We start from the raw sequence: 20486 nt of genomic DNA, 5'->3' as shown, positions 1-20486 counted from the left end.
GGATGGCTCCCTCACTTCTTCAGCTCTCTGCTCAAATATCAGTTTATCCAAGAGGCCCTCTCTGTCCACTCTAAGATAATGTACCCCACCCTTTGCCACTGTCACTCACTGTCCTGTTACCATGCTTTATTTAGCAACTATGACCCCCTGATAATGTATTTCTTTAACTTTAGTCTTGCTCCCCTGGCCTGTAAATCCAGGAGGGCAGGTACTTTGCTTTGCTCACTGCTATATCCATGGTACCCAGAACGGTGCCTGGCACGTGGTAGGCTCAATCACTTATTAGCTGAGTGAATGTTGAGGCCTGTACACTCTTACCCTGCCTACCCCTCCCTGTTCACTTAGCCCCGCCTGTCCTGCTTGCTGCCTTCTCAGCCTTCCCCATTACCTCTGGACGCCTCTTGAGCAGGGATCCTGCAATGGAAAATGAAATGGGGGTCAGGCCTCCAGTAGGCCCTGGGCCCCCGGGCTCGCACCCTTCACAGCCCACTGAGGCGTTTGCCCCCCACCCTGGGTTCCCAGAAGGAACGAGCTATCATTGCCTTATCTTCAGCCTCAGAATGGGGGGGTTGGGTGGAGAGGATGTCTGTGCTGGGGGTGGGCATTGCAAGTCTTCAGGGCATGGACAGGCGGAAGGGTTGGCCCGGGGAAGCTGACTGTCTCCCCCAAACTCCCTCCGTCATGCAGGTGGGGACAGCCAGCCGGCCAGGCCCGCCACCCCGCTTGCATCCAGCTCCTTCTTACCCAGCTTCCTGCAGAGAGAGGGGTGGCTCTTCCAGGTGCAGGCCAGGACGGTGGTGAGGAACAGGAACGAGGCCAGCGGCAGCAGGATGGCCAGCACCATCACAGTTCCTGCCAGGACAGCAGACAGGAGAGCCATGATGACACCACGGAGGGCAGGGTCTGGGGGTGGGGGTGGGGCGCTAAGGACCAGCTTTCTAGTTCTCTGGGTGACCCAGAGAAAAGGGAGAGCAGCTTTCCCCTTCCAGACCCACTGCAGTTCCTAAAGGCAGAATTAGAGAAACTTCCCTTGGGTTACAGAGAAGGGGAACCAAGTTGGACTTGGGGAGGACCTCCTGACAGCCAGGAGAAACTCTGTCATAGATGGAGGTCTTTGGGGGTGGTGCTGGTGGCCACCACGTAGAGACCCAAGGACTGGGGCAGCCTGTGGGTGAGAACAGGTGCATGCGCAGTTGGGTTTCCAGGGCTGGGAGCAGGGGTGGGAGGCGGTACAGGGAGGGTGGGGCTTGGGTTTATAAGCAACTCAGGCCACAGGGTAGAGCCACACTTCTGTGGACATGAGCATCCTAGAGGGAGGCCACTGTAGGAGCTGAGATTGCCCCTCTATCTCTGTGGGGGTGTTTATGGGGGTGGGAGAGGAGGGGTTGCAAGGTCTCCACTCCCTTGCTCAGGGCAGGTTCCAGGAGAGGGAGGGAAGGGAGGCTGGGACTTGGGATTCTCAGGTTCTGGTATGTAGCCGTGGATAATTTCTGTCTTTCACAGCAGAGTCTACAGTGCCCACCAAGTGTGTTCTGGGGAAGGTCAGGAAGACTTGGACATTTGCATCCTGGGAGCTTGCCCTTTCTGATCCACCTAAACCTGGGGCCTGAGGGAAGACAGAGTGGGAGGCATGGGAAAAAAACTGGACCTGGAGTCCGAGACATCTGGGTCCCGGCCCAATTGGGTGACTTTTTAAGTCATTCCTCCTTTTGGAGCACCTCAAAAAGAAAATGAGGGGGGTTAGGTACATACTGTCTAAAATTCCAGCTCTGAAGTGCCAATAGTATTTGATACACGGTTAAAAAGTAACAAGAGGACATGGAAAAACACTTATGATGTATTTGAATGAAAAACCAAGTTACAAAATATTCAAATGACTCCACTTTTAGAAAAACAATTATATGTATAGACATACACAGAAAAATGTCTGGGAGGATCTATTTAAAAATGTTGAGTAGATATGCTAAGTGATGGTCCTATAGGTGATTTTTATTTATTTTTATTTTTTATTTTTTAAAGATTTTATTTATTTATTTGAGAGAGAGAGGCAGAGAGAGAAAGCATGAGCAGGGGCAGAGGGAGAGGGAGAAGCAGACTCCCCACTGAGCAAGGAGCCCATGGTGGGGCTCGACCCCAAGACCCCGGGATCATGACCTGAGCCAAAGGCAGACGCTTAACCGACTGAGCCACCCAGGCGTCCCATGTGGGCGATTTTTAGTTTTGTTTCTCTGAATTTTCTAATTTTCTATGGTGTGCATGCACTATGGCACGGGCTCTGGAGTAAGAAAGAACCGAATATAGGTTTTCATAATACCAGTTACCACGTGGGTGATCTGGGGCAAGTCACATAAACTCTGCTGAGCGTCTTCCCCTCGGTGAGGATAATAACAGAACTACATTGACCCTAGAACAACATGACAGTTAGGGGCGCCGACCCCCAGGCAGTCGAAAATCCATGTATAACTTCTGATTCCCAAGAAGTCTTAACTATGTAAATAGTCTACTGTTGGCCAGTAAGCCCTACCAGTAACACAGTTGATTAATGCATATTTTGTAGGTTATGTATTTATATACTGTGTTCTCACAATAAAGTGAGAGAAAAAAATGTCATTAAGAAAATCATAAGGAAGAGAAAATATATTTACAGAACTGTGCTGTATTTATTGAAAAAAAAAAGCCACAGGTAAGTGGACCCGCGCAGTTCAAACTCATGTTGTTCAACAGTCAGCTGTACTTTGTAGGGTCATTAAGCAAGATTAAATGAGTTATGGACGCCTGCGTGGCTCAGTTGGTTAAGCATCTGCCTTGGGCTCAGGTCATGATCCTGGAGTCCTGGGATTGAGCCCTGAGCCCCAAATCGCATCGGGCTCCTTGCTCAGCAGGGAGCCTGCTTCTCCCTCTGCCTGCACCTCCCCCTGCTTGTGCTCTCTCTCTCTGTCTCAAATAAATAAATAAAATCTTAAAAAAAAAAAGATTAAATGAGTTAGTGATTGTCAATTGCTGGCAGAGTGCCTGACACCTTGGCTCTCAATAAATGAAAGCTATTATTATAAAGATTTGGTAATTTAAAAAAAGTTAATAAACTCTCTCCCAACTAATAATGTTTACAGTCATTAGAAATATCCCTTAATCATCTGTTAGGCTAGGAAACCAGTAACTTCACAGAGAAAAAAAAAACAACCAAGAAAGAGTCAAATGTGGGATGAACTGTCTAATAATGAAAGTGTGTAATCTAATAAAGAGATTCTCAGTCTAGTAAGTAGATTATGTGATGGTGGCAGGTCCAGAATGATGACAGTGATGTCAGTTACAATTACCTATCAGTGTAGGAGTGGTCCTTGGCACAATATTATGTGTAACCTACAAGTTATATGTATAATACATAACTTAAAAAGAGTATATGTATTTGTGTATGCTAAGCTGGCCTAGGGATACACCCTAGGGAACTTCTCTGCTTGCCCGTTCTGAGAGAGGAGGATTCATCTTTTCCCCATTTTTTTAGATGGAAGGAATAAAGGCATCTTCCCAGCCTCCCCCGGCCCCCATGTGCCCCTCAGCCCCAGGTCCCTCACCTGGCATCTCAGGGTGCTCTGGTGGATTTCTGCAGCTGGTGTCAGACTGGGCAGTGCCTGGAACTGCCTCCACCAGGCCCTGCTCCTCACACCTGCGGAGGAAAGAGGGCCCGATTCAGGTGGGCACAGGGCTGGGGGTGGCAAGGTGAGCCCGTGGGTGCGAGCACAGGGTGGTCAGCAGCTGGGACTTCTGGGATGGTGGAGGTGCGGCGTGGGGGCACACTCACCTTGTGTGGGGCTGGCAGCGGGCCCTGGGGGAGGAGGTGTTCTGGAAGTGGCCTGCCTTACAGGGCACACAGTTCGTGTTAGCCGCCCCGACTTCATCTGGCAGGAGAAAAGCAAGGCCAGCCAGGGTGAGTGGGCAAGGGGAGAGTCTCTCCACGTGAGTTTCCGCTGCTCCCATGGGACGGCCCCTCCCTGCCCGCCCACCTCACTCTGTGGCACCTTTCCTGATCGCCCTCTTGCTCAGAGAAGCCTCCAGAGGCCCTGCCTCTGTCCTGGTTCCATGTCTCTGCAGATGCCCCCAGTGGGACTTTCACAGGGAGGGAGAGGGGCTCTTTATACTGAAGAGAACTACCTGGGGGGCTTCCCCCCACCGGCGAAGTTCAGTGCTCCCTGCCCCCTTTCAAGATCTCCGACACCCGGCGGCCTCCCTGCCCTCCTCCCGCAGTGACCTCTGACCTGTCAGCTGGGCCTCGGTGCCAGGCGGGCAGTCGGAGAGTGGCTCGCAGTGCACACACTCAGTGTCCCAGTGCACGCAGAACATTCCCGGCTGGCAACGGCACTGGGTCTTCCGTCTGCTGGTGCAAGGCACGGTCTCCTCGAAGCCCAGCACTGGTGGGGAGACAGGAGGGCTCAGCGGAGGGGCCGCGGTCGGGGACATGCCGGCCCCCCCAGCCCCCCCAGCCCCCCCGCGCCCCCCCCCGCCACTCACTCTGGTCACAGGGACGGCACAGCTGGCAGATGGAGAGATGGTTCCAGTGCTCGTTGTAGGAATTTTCGGGACACAGGGCACAAACGGTGTCCCGGCTGCGGCTGCATTCGGCCGAGACGTGCGTGCCTAGAATGCGGGAATGGGAGTGGGGCCACCGCGGTGTCAGGGCAGCCCGGCCCCCCCTCGCCTCGGCCGCTTGCTGTGGGACCCTGTCCTCTCGCTGGCCACCCATGAAGGATGGCCGGCTGGCTTTCCTGCAAGATGGTGTCTGTCTTCCCCCCGAGGCAGCGAGGTGGCCCGAGTCCCCCGCAACCCACCGCCCGTCCCCCGCTTCCTGGGCCATTGCCTCTCACCTGGGGGGCAGCGGGAGCAGCAGACCTGATGCTTGGGTTCGTAGTACTCCTTTTCCCGGTCCCGGCAGGTTTGGTTCTCTGTGTGGTATGGGGGCTCCTTCAAGGGGAGATGGAGGTGGGGGGAGAATTATTCGGGGGTCAGCTGGGGAGGGCAGAGGGACTAGAGAGTGGGCTGCCCAGACCCCCTCTTCCCCTCCCAAGCCCGCCGCCACCCACCTGCACGGGCCCCGCCCTCACCAGTTGGGCTTGGGATGCTGCCAGGACACCGCAGAGGCCCAGGATGAGTGGCCCCCAGGCCAGGCCGCAGGGGGAGGCGGCCCAGGGCAGGCGCATGGCGGCCAGTCGGCCAGTCGGCCAGATGGGGCGGAGGCCGGGGGAGGAAGGTGGGAGGCCTGCACGTCCTGGGCAGCGGTGAGGGCAGCCTCCCGAGCCCGGGGCCTGCGACAGGGCTGGGGCTGACGCGCCCCCGGGGGCCCAGCGGCCTGGCCTGGCCTCCAGGGCTCCAGCGCTGGGCTCAGGAAGTGGGAGTGGAGCGAGCCGGCCTTCGGGGCGGGGACAGGGAGCTCTGGGAGCAGAGGCAGCTGTCGCAATCGGGGAAGAGGAACAGGCTTGGCGGCCCCGATGCAGGGCGGGAGGGGGCGGCCGGGAAAGCACGTGAGGGCAGCAGGGCCGGAATCGGGCCTCCTCCCTTCTTCGGAAGCCTGGCCAGGAGGGGAGGACTGCAGGGGCAGGCTAGGTGGGAAACGGGCAGCAGAGCCAGGGGGACAGAGATGGGCCTCCGAGAGCAGGGCAGAGCTGCCTTGGAACAGAGAGACGGAGAGAGACAGAGCCATGTCCAGCTGGGTGCCAGAGCTGAAAGTGGAAGGGCCCGTGACTGACACACACAGGGGGAGTGCAGGGACCCGCAGAGGCCCCCAGTCGGCCAGCCAGTTGCAGCATCTGGGAAACAGAAGTCCCACTTGGCATCCATCTGGACGCCTGGGGGTTCCTGTCCTGTTGTGTGACTTTTAAAGATAAGCTACAAAGGAATCACGAGTCAGCCGGCCCTCCCTGTGCGTGATCCACATTAGTGGGCACAGGTCACCTACAAGACACTGCTGAGAGGGCAGTGGCCCCTGCTCCCCAGTCCTTAGATGACAGGGAGGAATGGGTAGACCCAGCTCCCGAAGACGAGTAGGGGCGGCTGCGCTGGAGCTGGGCAGCCTCGGCCCTCAGGCCCATCTTCCTCACCCAGCAGCCTCTGAATCCCTCTGCACTTGGAGGAGGCTGAGAGCCCACCTGTCCAGCCCCCTCGCCTTAAGGGTGAGAAGACAGAGGCTGAGGGGGGCCACATAGAGGAGATCGGGATTCCGGGGGGCTTGGTCTCGTCCCTAACCCCCTTTCTTCCCATCATTTCCCTGCAACCCATGAACAGCACCCCCATGTCCCCTGATGCCAGGCTCGCTGGTCTTCAAGTCTCTGTGCTCCTGGCTAGTTCGCATCTGTCCTTTGAGGTTCAGCAAGGCTCTGGGAAGCACCCCCACACCCACTGCAGTCTGGAACCTGCTGCTTTTGGCCTCCTGCCCCACGAGGCAGTGAGTTCTGCAACGGCCTGGATGGAATCCTTAAGTCTGGGTCCCAGTGCTTAGCCCAGTCTGGCCCATTCCAAGGGTCTGGTACACATTTATGGAGTAAATGATGAGGCCTTGCCCGCATCACCTAGCCAGTCTATGCGGAACCAGCCCAGACTCCAGAGTTCCTGATTCCTGGGTCCCACGCTCATTCCAGCAACCACGCTGCCTCCTTTGGCTTGAGGGTGGATTTCTCTCTGGAGATAGGTCACCGGGACCCTGTCCTGCCCCTCTCCCTGCAGGGCTCTGCATTCATCCTTGCCGTTGGTCGGTGGTTGGTCGTTGGTTGGTCTGACTGGCTAGACAGGCTCTTGGTGGGGGGAGCTGGGAAGTCCTGGGGCAGGAGCGCCTCTGGGGAGGAGGGCTCCCAAGACAGTGATGGGCCTGCCTGAGTTTAGACATCTCACTCCTCCCTCCTGGTGCAGGCCTCAGATCTGCACTCTGTGCCAAGTGTTTACACGGAGGGTCCAAGGCTGCCCATTTCAGAGCAGCATGCACTGCTCAGGGCGATGCCCTTTCCGGGTCAAGGGAATTGGGGGCTGGGACTGGACTCACCACTGAGCTCTTCAGTGCATAAAGCGGTGTGTGTGTGTGTGTGTATGTGTGTGTGTGTAGGGTCCCTAGAGCCTTTTTTATCTTTTTTCTTTTTTACTTTTTATGATGGAAATTCGCACATAACATTTACATACACAAAAAGGAAGAAAATAATATTGTGAACTCCAGCTTCGGCTCACGGCCAGTCTTATGTCTTCCATACAGCCCTCCTCCATTCTTCCAATCTTCCCTTAATTATTTGGAAGCAAACCCCAGACATATTTCATTCGAAAATATGACAGGATTTGATAAAAAATACAGGAGGAACTCTTGTTTCTTTTAACTGAGGTATAATTTATAAACAATGAAATGCATAAAGTACACTAATCTCATATATACAAATCAGTGAATTTTCGCTTCTGTATATCTCCCCAGAACATTTCCTGCACTTCAAAAGGCTCCTGCTTCACAGGTAAGCACTATCTCAGATCTTTTTAAAGCCCAGCTGGCTGGACTACGTTCTTTTTTCCGCTGCCAATCTCATGCTGTCACATCAGCCTTCGAGGACTCTCTGGGTCCTAAACGAGAGCCTTAAGATCTGGACTTTAAGCCTGGTCCCATCACTTCCCCTCTCTGGGCCTCTTTTTTTTTCTTTTTTCTTTGCCAGTCACCTGCTGGTTTGCTTGCCAATCTGTTCTCTAGTTTCCTCTGCTCTGTGCGGCCTCACTACTAGAAACTACATTTCCCAGATTCCTTTTTCCTCCGGCTTCTGGGTAGGTTCAACCAATAGGAAGACAGGTGGGAGGAGGACAGGTAGGTGGGAGGAGGAAGGAAGCCAGGCTCTTTCTCCCTGTCTCTCTGCTTTCAGACATCGGACCTCACCTGTGGTTGGTTGTGTTTCTTTCTTCTCTCCTTTCATGATCCCCTCTCCTCTCGGGCAGCGCCCACTATTTACTTCCTGCCGAATGGCTCAGGGGGCCTCTGGGTCTATAATGCTACATGACTTGCTGACTTTCCAGCCCTGGGAGGTGTAGCAGCTTCCTGCTTTGCTGCTTTCTGTCTCGCTGTACCCCGTTGGCTTCTTATCTCCTTCATCACCCATGGACCAATTCCTTGAGTTAAATTTCTTCCACTTGAAAGACTTAGAGCTTTTCCTGTTTCTAAGCTGGACCACGATGGACAAAGCTTACCAATAAATGGTTGTTATGCCTACCCAACCTTCTCCGGGAGGGTGGAGGAAACTCACAGCAGGGATCCATGAATTCTTTATGGGCAGAGCATTGTCTTGGTTTCTTTCCTTTGTGTTCTTCACCAGCTTCCTTCAAGTTTTACTGATTTCTTTTGGGCAGCACCAGAGAGAACACAAGCAGGGGGAGTGGCAGGCAGAGGGAGAGGGAGAAGCAGGCTCTCCACTGAGCAGGGAACCCAATGGCTCGAACCCAGGACCTGGGGATCATGACCTGAGCTGAAGGCAGATGCTTAACCGACTGAGCCACCCAGGCACCCCAGGAATGGATTCTTTTAGATACTCTTTCTCTTTCTTTCTTTCTTTCTTTCTTTCTTTCTTTCTTTCTTTCTTTCTCTCTCTCTCTCTCTCTTTCTTTTCTTTCTTTCTTTCTTTCTTTCTTTCTTTCTTTCTTTCTTTCTTTCTTTCTTTCTTTCTTTCTTTCTTTCTTTCTTTTTCTTTCTTTCTTTCCTCTTCCCCACACTGCTCTTTAGCCAACTGGTGCCCTTAGAAAGGGTCTGGGAAACACTGAGAGACGTGTCACGGGTGAGGGCCATCCTTCTCCTGAAGAATTATCCAATTGTCATTTGTGCCAAGGTAGAGAAATCCTGCCTTGACCCAAAGGAATAAACTTCTAATGGTGAACTTCTAAGCCTCCTGCCAGGTGACTGGAGTAGGAGTGGCAAGGAGGAATTTTCTGGTGCATCCTTTTAGGTTAAGGAGAAATTCACACCATATAAGTGCAGACAGAAGGATCGCTGTTTTCCACAGCGGGCAGCCCAGTGTTGAAAGGCTAATTAGCTCTAAGTAGTGAGAATAGAGAGAGTTGCATTTAATTGAGTGACTCATTTTTTACACTAGAAAGGATAGGGGCTAAAATGGAAAAAGTGAAGGAAATTTAGATAAATTAATAGATTACAAATTAATAAGTTATCAGAGGAAATCAGGATATTTGATGGAGATGCTTTCTCATGGCACGTCACTCTCTGCCAAAGATAAACCTTGAGTCTGAAGATGCTAATTTTGCTGTCTTCTGCAGAGTGGGTCAACAAACAGTGACCAGTAGACAGTGGGCCCACCAAGACGAATAGGCCTAGGGCCTGTTCTCAGAGAACTCATAGTACGATCTGTGCATACGCACACACACAAATCCACACACATCCACATGCGCATACCAGGATAATGATAGTATCCAGTGGTAAGTGCCGCCAGAGAATTCTCAACAAGGCTTTCTCTGGGAGTGTGGGAGAGAAAGTGATTATTTCCATCACGTTCTGTTCCCCAGAGAGCAAGAGGCCAGAAGACCCTTTGAACTCATGACCTCATCCCATTGCAGACCCTCTATTTTACTTCTCTCCCTGTAGCCTTTGCCCATTTTATGGCCACACCCCAGGGTCAGGGGATGGCTAGTGCTGGGAGGGAAGGAACAGCTTGGCTCTGGGAGAGGCTGGGGGAACTTCCAAAATGAGGACAACAAGGCCCTGGGTCCCCAACCGAGCAAGACTCCACTTCTCTGGAAGTCAGGGGAGCGGCACTGAGCGTGGAAAATGAAGAGGCTCAGCTCTCCATCTGGCCCCCCTCCTGACTCCTGGGTGACTGTGGGCACGTCACTTTGCTTCTCCGGGCCTTGGTTCCCTCCTGCTTTAAGTCAATTGGAAGGGGCCTTTGGGACCATCTGGGCTGCCTCGCCCTCCCTCCCCTCTGCCATTTCACTTTTCAAATGAGAGCACAGGGCCCCAGAGAGGTAAAGTGCCTTTTTCAAAGTCACATAGTTTAAAGGCAAAAATGGGAGTCACAGAATACCTATGACATGGTCCCATTTATGAAAAAAAAGCATAAATTAAAAAAAAATACACGTAGGCCTATAAAGGCACACAAAAAGATCCAGATGGATATACAGATTACGACGACTCTCCTTGGGCAGAGGGGTGGGTAGGAAAGGGAACAAAGGGGAGCTTTTGTTGTTCTGTATATTTCTGTATTGTTGGAAAGCTGCATCGCGACAACAATGTACTGGGGCATTATTTCTGCACTTTCAAAGATAATATTTTAAATGGCGCCACGACAGAAACAGAACTGCAGGTCTCAGATTTCTGTTTCTCACAACCACAAACTTGATCTGGCCCGTTCCAGATCTAGAAGGGCACTTTCTCAAAGCATGCGCTGCCTCCCGGTACCCTGCTGGGCAGTTACAGGGACACCGAGCTTTCCCACTCATCCCAGCCCAGACCTTGCAATTCTTCTCACAGAGCCCTTGAGATGAAAACTATGTGCTGCGCTGCTTTAAGCCGCGGTTGGATCTCAGATACCAGCTAGCGAATCCAGAAGCCTGGGAGGTGCCTCTGTGAACCTTTCAGATCCAACAGGCGGGGTGCTGCATACCTTATTTGTAGGTAGGATTGCTCCTTGTTTAAGGACCTGGCTCCAGGGAGAATGGAAGATCTAGGAGTGTTGCGGTCCCGTGGGAACGTGGGGACAGCGTAGAGAGCTTTTCACAGAGCCAGGGAGGTAAACTGGTACCCAGACTGCTGATGAGCCCACGGGCTCTGTGTGCGAACCTCCCTAGCTTTCAAAGCCAGGTGCGGGGAAGGGGGGGTGCGGGGAGAGCCTCAATTCCCCATGAGTCTCTGGCTGGTTTGTCATGGGAAATAAATGGCAAATACCCTAAGCAGACAACCCCACCGGAGAATTCTGATTTTGTGTTTCACTTGGCTGCCATTTTGTTCTGTGCCCTCAGAAAACTGGCTTCTTTTTGTGGAGGGTCAATTTCTTCATCTGAAAAATGAAAGAAAACCCAGTCTTTCCCTTCCTAGAGGGGGCTGTCCTCCGCAGGCATCAGGGGAAGCCGGGCTGGGAATCCTGGTTGACAGCAGCTCTCACTTGAAGAGGCTGCAAGAGACCTCCTGCCCCGAGAGGAAGCCACAGGACCCAGCTGCGCCCTGAGTTTGGTGTATCCCACTTCCCTCTCATTTGCCTGGTACACTCCTCCGTGTTCCCCAAGATGCAGCAGAGACGTTACCTCCTCCAGGAAGTCTTCCTGAGTCTCCGCAGGGTGAGTGCCTCTCCCTGCCCCCCTGGGGCTCCCTCAGCACTTCGCTCTTATCTCTGCCACCGAGAGTCCTTATCTTAGGTTGCATGCCTGTCCTCTTCCACGCGACTCCATCAGTGCTCAGGCGGGGCCTGTGTCTACACATCCCAGGTCTGCTCCTCCGGGAGGCGGGAGAAGCCAGGGAACGTGCTCTGGGCTGCCTCCAGTGGGGGTCCGGTGGGGGTCCGGTGGGGGTCCACCGGGGCAGACCTGCCGTCAGGCTCAGGGCCTGGGCTGTGTGGTTGTGACTCCGTGCCTCCCCTGGCTCTCTCTCTGAGCCCTCTCCCTGCCCCTACCCTCTCTGTGTGCTCACTGCTTCCACTTCACTCTTTATCCTCTTGCTGGATTAAGTTTGGAGCAGAGATTCTGGAGGAAAAACACAGCCCTGACCAGTGAGCTTTTCCTTCCTTCCAGGGCTGGTGCAGACTGGGGCCATGCCCACCCGCTTCCTCCCTGACACCCAGTGCTGCCCACATCCCTCCCTGTCCCCTCAGTGCCTGCTGTCCCTAATGTGCCCTGGGCTTCAGGTCTGTGCCCAGGTGCCCTGCCTGGCCCCTCTCGGTGCTGCCTCTCGGTGACCACATTCCTGCAACCCCGTGACCACAACAGGGGACATTACACATTCCTGGCCTGGCAGCCAATGGTGTAAAATAGAACAGAATGTCCCAGGGCCCCGCCCAACCTTCAGCTTCACCTGGGCCCCTCCCTGGCCTGGACAAGGTAGGGGGTGGTAGTGAGGAGTCAGGAGGGAAGATGATGGAGGGAAAGGCAGAGGGGCACTCTGTGCTCCAGGGCCCAGTGGGTCCAGGAGGTGTTCCCACTTTATTGAGCAGGGAGGAACCTTGCAGATACCCCTTCTTCTTCTACAAGACCTGGGGGTGAGGCTGATCCAGGGGTGCCTTTGGAAGGAGTCCCCAGGGAGGGGACTTAGCTCCTGGAAGCCCACTTGGGGCTTCTTCCCCTTGATCTCCTGCCAGGGAGGGGAGAGTCCCTTCAGGGCTGGCTCTCTCGCCTTCAGCCTCATCTCTCTCCTTCTCCTCCAACTCTGTCCCCCTCCCAGGCATCCATCCTGTCCTCCTCCATGGATCTCCCTTTTTCTGCCTTCCCTGTTCTCCTAGTCTCCCCTGCTTTAGTCCCCCTCATCCTGGTTGGTTTGTTTTCTTTGTTTTGCCCTCCTGGCTTGGTGTTCAGGATTCCTGTCCTAGTCCATGATCTCCGGCCCTCCCCTGTCAATCTGTCTCTGGTCTCCTTGTCTGTCAGCCCCCCACTGTTACTAGTGTGGGGGGGGGGATCTCACCTTCCCTCCAGTCCCAGGACTCCCTGGGCACCTGCCCTCAGAGCTCTCCTCCCTTTGGAGAACTCTCAGCTCAGACTCCTCCTTTGCCCCTCCCCCCTGCCCTGCTCACCTTTAATTGAGATGCTAATGAGGCTTCTGTCGCTTCCATCCCAGCCTGGCGGGCGGGCTCCCCTGCACCTGTCAGGTGAGGGGGAGGAGAGGATCGCCTGCCAGATTCAACTGGAAAGGAACCAGTCCCAGTCCAGCCACAACCCGGGAGCTGGGAGTAGGAGGCGGTTCAGACCTCCTGGAGGCCTTCAGTCCCTGGGACAGAGAGGGAGTCGGGACACGGCCCAAGGCCAGGGCCAGAGACACAGCAGAGAGCCCACCAGGACTGAGAGGGGCAAGGCGGGGAGGAAGAGGAAGAGAGGCAGGACCAGAGAGCCTGGCACACAGACAGGAGACAGGCAAGGAAGAAGAGAGCTGAGAAAGAGACCCAAAGAGAAGCAGAAAGAAGAGAGAGCGAGCGAGCCAGCACTGGGACACAGAGGTCCTACAGGAGGGACTAAAGATAGGGCGGACTGACAGCTGAGGAGACAGAAAGGGAGGTGCAGGGACAGAATCCCGAAGGGTAGCTTCCCAGGGAAGCCCAGCCGCAGTTCTTCTGGCCCGGACTCCCGCAGGTCAGCCGGCTCCTGCCGGGGAAGGTGGAGGGAGGGAGGGAGGGGCGGAGAAGAGGGGGCTCAGGGCGGGATGTGGGCCTGGCCAGGAGCAGCCTCACTCTGGGTCAAGGTGATGATGGGGGAGGCACGAGGGCCCAGAACTCGGCACTGACCCCCGGCCCTCCATGACCCCCCCCCCCCCCGCCCAGGCTCATGAAAGGAGAGCAGCGGGAGGAGCAGGGGCTGGGCCCCGAACCCGCGGCGCCCCCGCAGCCCACGGAGGAGGAGGAGGCCCTGATCGAGTTCTACCGCTCCTACCGAGACCTCTTCCAGTCCTTCTGCACCACCACCACCATCCATGGCGCCATCCGCCTGGTGTGCTCCCAGCACAACCGCATGAAGACGGCCTTCTGGGCCGTGCTGTGGCTCTGCGCCTTCGGCATGATGTACTGGCAGTTCGGCCAGCTCTTCGGGGAGTACTTCAGCTACCCCGTCAGCCTCAACATCAACCTCAACTCCGACAAGCTCGTCTTCCCCGCCGTCACCATCTGCAACCTCAATCCCTACAGGTCAGTCCAGCCCTCGGATCCCTCCGCCGCGTCCCGGGCGCCGGGAAGGGGGGGTTCACAGGGGCCAGAGGCCGACCCGCAGACCCAGCGGTAGCAGGTGGTACTCCTGCGCCCAGGTAGACCGCCCTTGGGGCAGGAGAGGGACTCCCCGACTTGATGGGCTGGCGGCTCTGACCCGCGGGGCCGTCCGAGCGCCCGCGGCTTATTCACGGTGCGGTTGTGGGAGCGACAGCGCCCCGCTCTTCACTTGCCTTCTAAGTCCGCGAGTGGGAGGGAGTGCTGATGAGGTGAGATGCGGATAACTCCAAAGGGCCGGGTAGAGATCCTTCCCATCCCTTCCCGGAGCAAGAGGAGGGCGAAGAACAAGGCCTCCTCCACCTGGAGAGAAGAATGTGATGGAGAGGTGAAGCCGTGGCTGGTGCTGCGGGTGGCGGGTGGTGGGTGGTGGGTGGGAGCGGGCAGGGGCTGGGCCCCGGTCTGTTGGTCTTGGCGTAGAAGGGGGAGTTTGTTTCCGGGAAAGCAAGGTGGGGGGTGGCAGCGAAGCGGGCCCAGAGCCCTGAGGCTGGGGATAGAGCTAGAGGAGACCAGGACAGGACAGAAAGCAGCCCCCGGTCCAGCGGTGACCCCTGCCGGGCTGTACGGCTCACCTGCCAGGTGCCTGACTTTGGGTGTGTCCTGCAGTTTTGGGTTTCATCACTACTCTGCCAGCTTTTCTGGAAGCCGGAGGGGATGGTAACCATGGAGAAGAAAGGAGGTCGGGGCTGGGTGTTTATATATATATATATGCCTTTTATTTGTATTCATTCACTGGGTTGCGCAGCACCTTTAGGGCACCTGGAGCATGCCCCACACAGTGCTAGGCCCCCTGCAAATGGGATCATTCATTCATTCATTCATTCAATCTTCACCGAAGGCCAGGCACTTCTCTAGGTTCTGGGGACCGGAAGATAGAGTAAGACAGAAGAGACAGGCAGCACAAATAAAAGCAGGACAAAAAAAAAAAAAAAACACAAAAAACCCCAAAAACCAGAACAGCAGGACAGTGTGATCAGTCTAATAAAGACTGTGAGAGTCATAGTCTCTGCCTTCAGGGAGTGTAAGATTTATGAGTGCCTGCGGGTGTGACTGCATGAGTGTGTGTGCGATCACGGCTGATGGAGATTGGTCACCTACTAGGGGTGGAGGCCCCCCATGCATTCTATTGTGTCCTAAGGTGTGTCACAGACCAATTAAGGGTTGGGACGTCCTGTGCCACAGAGAAAACACTGCCGGCTATTTCACGGATTGGCCTCCCTATGCCCTCACGGTGAAGGGTGCATTTCCTGAGAAGCTGCTTCGTGCACCCCCCACTGCTAAGTACTCTGCAGCACCCCAGCTCCCCCGGCAGCCCCCCAAAGCAGGGACTGTTATTACCCCTAGTTAACATTGGAGGAAACCGAGGCAAAGACAGACAAGTCACAAGGTCACCGAGATAGTGACCGAGCTGTGACTTACTCTCTGACCCTCTCTCTGATCACAAACCCCTGCCTCCTCTTAATACCCCAGGTGCGGGACATGGAGTAGATGAAGTCTGTAGTCAGATGTTTACATCTCATTTCCTGGCTCTCCTTCCCCTCCTCCCACACCTGCTCAGCCTCATTTTTCTTCCTTGGTGCCCATGGGCTTTTGCTCCCCTTCTTCTTGACCCTCTGCTGCTTCCCTGCCCTGATCTTTCCCCCACTTACTCTCCTTCACCCCCTTGGGCCATGGTGGAGGGGTGGGACCCTGGACCGCTCTGAGCCAGCAGGGAGTTGGGAAGGCAGGCAGGTGGGAGGGACAACAGGCTGGGTAGTAGGTTCTTCATAAATATTTGTGCCTGGAAGACACAGGTGGGAGATGGAGAGGACCGGGCTCCATCTGTTGAGGCCTGCAAATTACCTAAGGTTCTGCAGGGGCCAGGTCATGGGCAGGCCAGGAAAAAGCCCCGGGAGCCAGACCAGAGCGGCAGGCTGGGAAGCAGGTGTCCGCACAGAAAGAATCTCTCCTCCGTGAGATTCCGTGCCTCTCTCACCAGGCAACTGGTGGCCACAGGGCTTAGCAGAGAGAGTGCACCCAGGATGGGAGGGGAGCCAGGGAAGGCCCCCGAGCATGGGGAACAATGTTGAACACTTGCTACATGCTCATCCCTGCACTGGGTGCTTTATTTATTTTTTTCTTTTTTTCATGTTTTAGAGTTTTGTTTTGTTTTTTAATTTGAGAGAGAGACCGAGATATCGAGAGACAGCATGAGAGGTGAGGAGAGGGAGAGGTCTTGGGATTGGTCTGTGACACACCTTAGGACACAATAGAAAGAGCTCACAAGCAGGGGGAGGGGCAAAAAGGGAGGGAGAAGCAGGCTCCCCACCCAGCAGGGAGCCCTGTGCCTACATGGGGCTCCATCCCAGAACCCTGGGAGCATGACCTGAGCCAAAAGCAGACACTTAACCGACTGAGCCCCCCAGGCGCCCCTGTGCTGGGTGCTTTATAAGCACTATCTCACTTAATCTTGGCAAGTCCATGGTTAAGAAATTATTATTATTTCCATTTGGAAATGGAGGTGAAATAATTTGAGCAAGGTCACACAGCAAATAATAAATAACAACAATGATAGCTAACTCTTCAGGGCACCTGGGTGGCTCAGTTGGTTGGGCATCTGCCTTCGGCTCAGGTCATGATCTCAGGGTCCTGGGATCGAGCCCCGCGTGGGGCTTCCTGCTCGCATTGGGCTCCCTGCCTGGGCGGGGAGCCTGCTTCTCCCTCCCTCTTTGCCCCTCCCCCTGCTTGTGAGCTCTTTCTCTCTCAAATAAATAAATAAAATCTTAAAAAAAAATAATAGCTAACACTTCTATAGTACTTAATGTGCCAGATATAAGTTTACATTTTATATGAAATTATTTAATTCTCACAAAAGACTTCTGAAGTAAGTACTAGTATTAGTCCTGTGTTATATATGAGGATATCGAGGCCCAGAGAGGTTAAGTAACCTGGCCAAGTTCACACAGGTGAATAATCACCCTGCCACCCCCACCCACCCCACCTAGCAGCCAGTGCATCTCAGGTTACAGCTGAGTCACAAACCAAGTGTGTTTGATTTCAAAGCTCTTTCTCCCTCTGCACTTTAAGGAGGGGCTGGGTGAAGCACCACAGGGTTTTGGGCTGCTGGTGGGGGCCCATGGGGAAGAGGAGGAATAAGATGAGGGGTACTCGGGGCGCCTGGGCGGCTCAGTCGGTTAAGCATCTGCCTTTGGCTCAGGTCATGATTCCGGGGTCTTGGGATCGAGCCCCACATCAGGCTCCTTGCTCAGTGGGGAGCCTGCTTCTCCCTCTGCCTTTGTCCCCCCCCATTTCAAATAAATAAATAAAATCTTAAAAAAAAAGATGAGGGGTACTCATCAGGAATACTCAGCAGGAGAGAGGGATCCAGGGCACTTGGCTCCTGTTCCAGGAGAGAGGCAGGGGTGGGTGGACAGGTTAATGCAGCTGGCTGGGCGGTGACCCAAGCGTGACTCATGGCTGCTGGTCAGGGCCAGGTATAGGAGATGGGCCCGACGAGTGATTCCTACAGGCAAGCAGCAGGGAGGAGGCGGAGACCAGTGGACAGGACAGAAGAGCTGGTGAGATAACAGGAATGAGGCAAAGTCAGAGCAGGGACGCAGCAGGATGCCCACGGCCAGCAGAGGCGGAGCGGTCCTGGGCGGCTTTGTCATTTCTGGGCGAGGGGGCAAGGGCTGAAGACCTTCCATACTAAGCAAGGAAGCACTAAGAATCCAGTGGGAAGCGTCAGCCAGCGCAGTCCCTTTCTTTCTGGTCAAACAAAGGGCTTTTTTGACCCAAGAGAGAGAGCCAGTCATATCCACATCGAGGGAAAACAGAGCCGGAGAACATATTTTTCGTCTTGTCCCGGGAGGGACTGAGGCTGGACCTAAGGAAGAGCTTGAGATTCTCAGACAACAAAAGAGGTCATGGAACCCTTTCCCAAGATGGCCAAGCAGAGGCACGGCACAGGGGTGGGATGAGGAGAGGGGCAACTCCCCAAAGAGAGACGCTGTGGGGAGGGAGGGCTCTGAGTTGGGCCTTCTAGTCCTAACCCTGCAAGGTGGCAGGCTTGGCAGGGTCGAGAGCCCAGACTCTTAGAACTGCCCTCCTTGGCCCCCAGGGCTGGGCTCCTTCTCGTTTCAGGACCCTCCCCACTTCTGTAGCAGCTGTCCTTAGAAAATTCTTCCTTAGGGGCACCTGGGTGGCTCAGCTGGTTGAGCGTCTGCCTTCGGCTCAGGTCACGATCTCGGGGTCCTGGGATCGAGCCCCGTGTTGGGCTCCAGGATGGGCATGGAGCCTTCGTTTGGTTCTTCAAAAAGAACCAAACGTCTTCCTTAGATAGAGCTGCAGTTGGCCTCTTTAAAACGTCTAGCGTCTCTTCCTGGTTCTGTCTCTTGGAAGGAACCGTAGACACCTTCTCCTTCTTCACCCACTGACTCGGACAGCAGCACCGGCCATGCAGCTTGCAAAATCCACGATCAATGCTGATCCTCCTCCTGAGCTTGTTAGATAAGGAAGGAGATTCCTCCCCCGAGTCAGATGGGAAACCGAGGCTCTGAGACCCTACAGGCTTTGCAAAGGTCGCCCGGCTGTTAGGCGGAGGGGCCAGCATTGGAATCTGCTCTTAGGCTCTACTTTTTTAAGCCCGTAGAGTTACATGGTGGGTAAGAGGCAGGCAGTGCCCCCATGTCTCCGTGGCCTGCTCTTCCCCACCAACAGTAGCGATAATAAGACAATAGCAGGAGCTGCACAGTGCCTCCTCTGCTGGGTGTTTTTCTCGGGACTTTTCATGTATTAACTCTCATTTACTTCCCGTAACAACTGGATGCCACATTTAGTCCCATTTTATAGGTGGTGAAGCAGAGGCACAGAGGATAAGTGACTGCTCCAAGGCAAACCATCTAAACAGTGGGCAAGGCTCAGACATCCGCCTGCAGAGCCTGTTAGAACTTAGTTCCTTAGTTCCTTGGATGAAATGGTTTCTAGAGCTTTCACCCCCCAGGCTGTCCCTCCTCCGAACAAGCATTAGTTTGTGAACATCTATTGCTCTTAAAATGTTGCGGCCAGAACTGAATTGAACATGCAATCTGAGAGCTCAGAACTGACTCTAGAGGGGCTGACTCTGTCTTCAGGAGTTGCTCACAGCTGAGGGGCTGCTCCAGGGCACCTGCCCATGAACACAGCGTGGTGAAGGCTGAGCTCCCAGAGGCCGTGTGTGTGTGTGTGTGTGTGTGTGTGTGTCTTGAAGGGTTCCCCTGGGAGGCAGATTGGAAGCGCTGAGATGTGGAGAAGAATGGGGCTGAGGAAGGGGCCAAAGAAAGGGAAGTCAAAGTTTCTAGGTGGTCCCTGGAGGAGGGAGGGAGGGGAGTAGGTCCCCAGATGCACACTGGCTAGAGAGGAAGCTGGTGAGTTTCCAGTGCCCATCCTGCCTAGTGCTGGCTGAGAATGCTCTCTGAGGGTCCTCCTGGGGGGTGGGACAAAGGCCTGGGCAAATCCAATGCCCAGTGAGAAGGGCTCTCCTGTGTGAGGAGGCCATCGAGGGGCAAGGGGGAGGGAGGAGATGCACACCGGAAGGCGGCCGGGGTCTCAGCCCCTAAGTCCCTCAGTCTCCCTGCTTCTGCTAGTCTGCCCTGGGCAGGAGAAGAGGGACCAGAGGGGAGATGGCCAGCTGCAGGGAAAGGAGGTTTTGCTGCCCATTCTCAAGTGCTTCTGAGCCCAGAGGCAGAAGTAGTGGGAAAAGCAGGGACCATGAAGTCGGCCAGAGCCTGGGCTCAAATCTTGGCTCTGGGACTTCCTTGCTGAGTGGCCCTAGAGAAGCTGCCCAGGTGATGGATGGTCCTCAGTTTCCTCAGCTGTCAAAGGGAGATAGTAATGCCTGCCTGACTGAATTCTGTGAGGGTGTGCCCACCCTCCAGTGTAGGGCTGTCCGGCAGAGCAGATGGGGGGGCGGTGACTGGGTAGGAGGTCAAGGTTCGAAGGCTGGACTGTCTTGCTAAAGCCCCATGTTTGCATTCTTAACTCCCTCCCCTGCCCTGCTCTCCTCTTGCCAGCACCCTCCTGCTTGCAGGATAAGATCTGATGTCATTAGTGGGTTTTACTCAGTGTCACTTCTCTTGGTTCTAGGTGTCAGCTGAAGGGGAGGGAGATTTGTTTTCTGAAGGGGTGATATGGGAATGCGTCTCTCCCCCCCAAAAAAGGAGAGAAGACCTTGAAGAGGGAGTGTTTTGTATGGAGCCTGGCCTCTTCTGGGGGTGGAGGGTGGGGTCTCATCAGAGGCCTCTCTGGAAGGGGCAGGAAGGAGCTGACTGGGGGGGTGGGCTGAGGGGAGAACTGGCATAGGGACAGCCTGGGGCTCCGTGGGGAGGAGCAATGTGGCTAGAGAAGGTGATAGACCACTCTGAGTCGATGATGAGGGTGAGGGGGGTGTACAAGGCAGAAGAGGGGCACAGAGGAACTTGAGACAGCTTATGGGGATGTGGAAAGGGAATGCTCAGCCAGAGATGTGGTGGCCTATGTGAAAATAACTCCAGCCAAGGTTGGGGGACCTGGATTCTTCCTATGTGACCAGGAGAAAGACGGTTGCGTTTCCCGGGCTTCAGGCTCCTGCCC

General features: G+C 54.8%; 1 protein-coding gene across 12 annotated transcripts in view; it reads left to right on the top strand.

Moving 5' to 3' along the window:
• SCNN1A (sodium channel epithelial 1 subunit alpha) overlaps window positions 1-20486 on the top strand; it is a 40298-nt gene that overhangs the window by 3907 nt on the left and 15905 nt on the right. For 2 of the 12 annotated variants that reach the window (XM_078075523.1, XM_078075519.1), the window contains 2 exons: window positions 7439-7475; window positions 13464-13823. In XM_078075523.1, the coding sequence (XP_077931649.1) occupies window positions 13468-13823 (356 nt within the window). In that variant the 5' untranslated portion in view covers window positions 7439-7475; window positions 13464-13467. The other 10 variants (XM_036117640.2, XM_036117641.2, XM_078075524.1 and 7 more) reach the window with 10 other exon arrangements.

Source organism: Halichoerus grypus, chromosome 6 (assembly GCF_964656455.1).
Source record: "Halichoerus grypus chromosome 6, mHalGry1.hap1.1, whole genome shotgun sequence".
Lineage (NCBI taxonomy): Eukaryota > Metazoa > Chordata > Mammalia > Carnivora > Phocidae > Halichoerus > Halichoerus grypus.
Note: the sequence above shows the minus strand (reverse complement) of the source record. Positions and strands in the feature narration are given on the sequence as shown.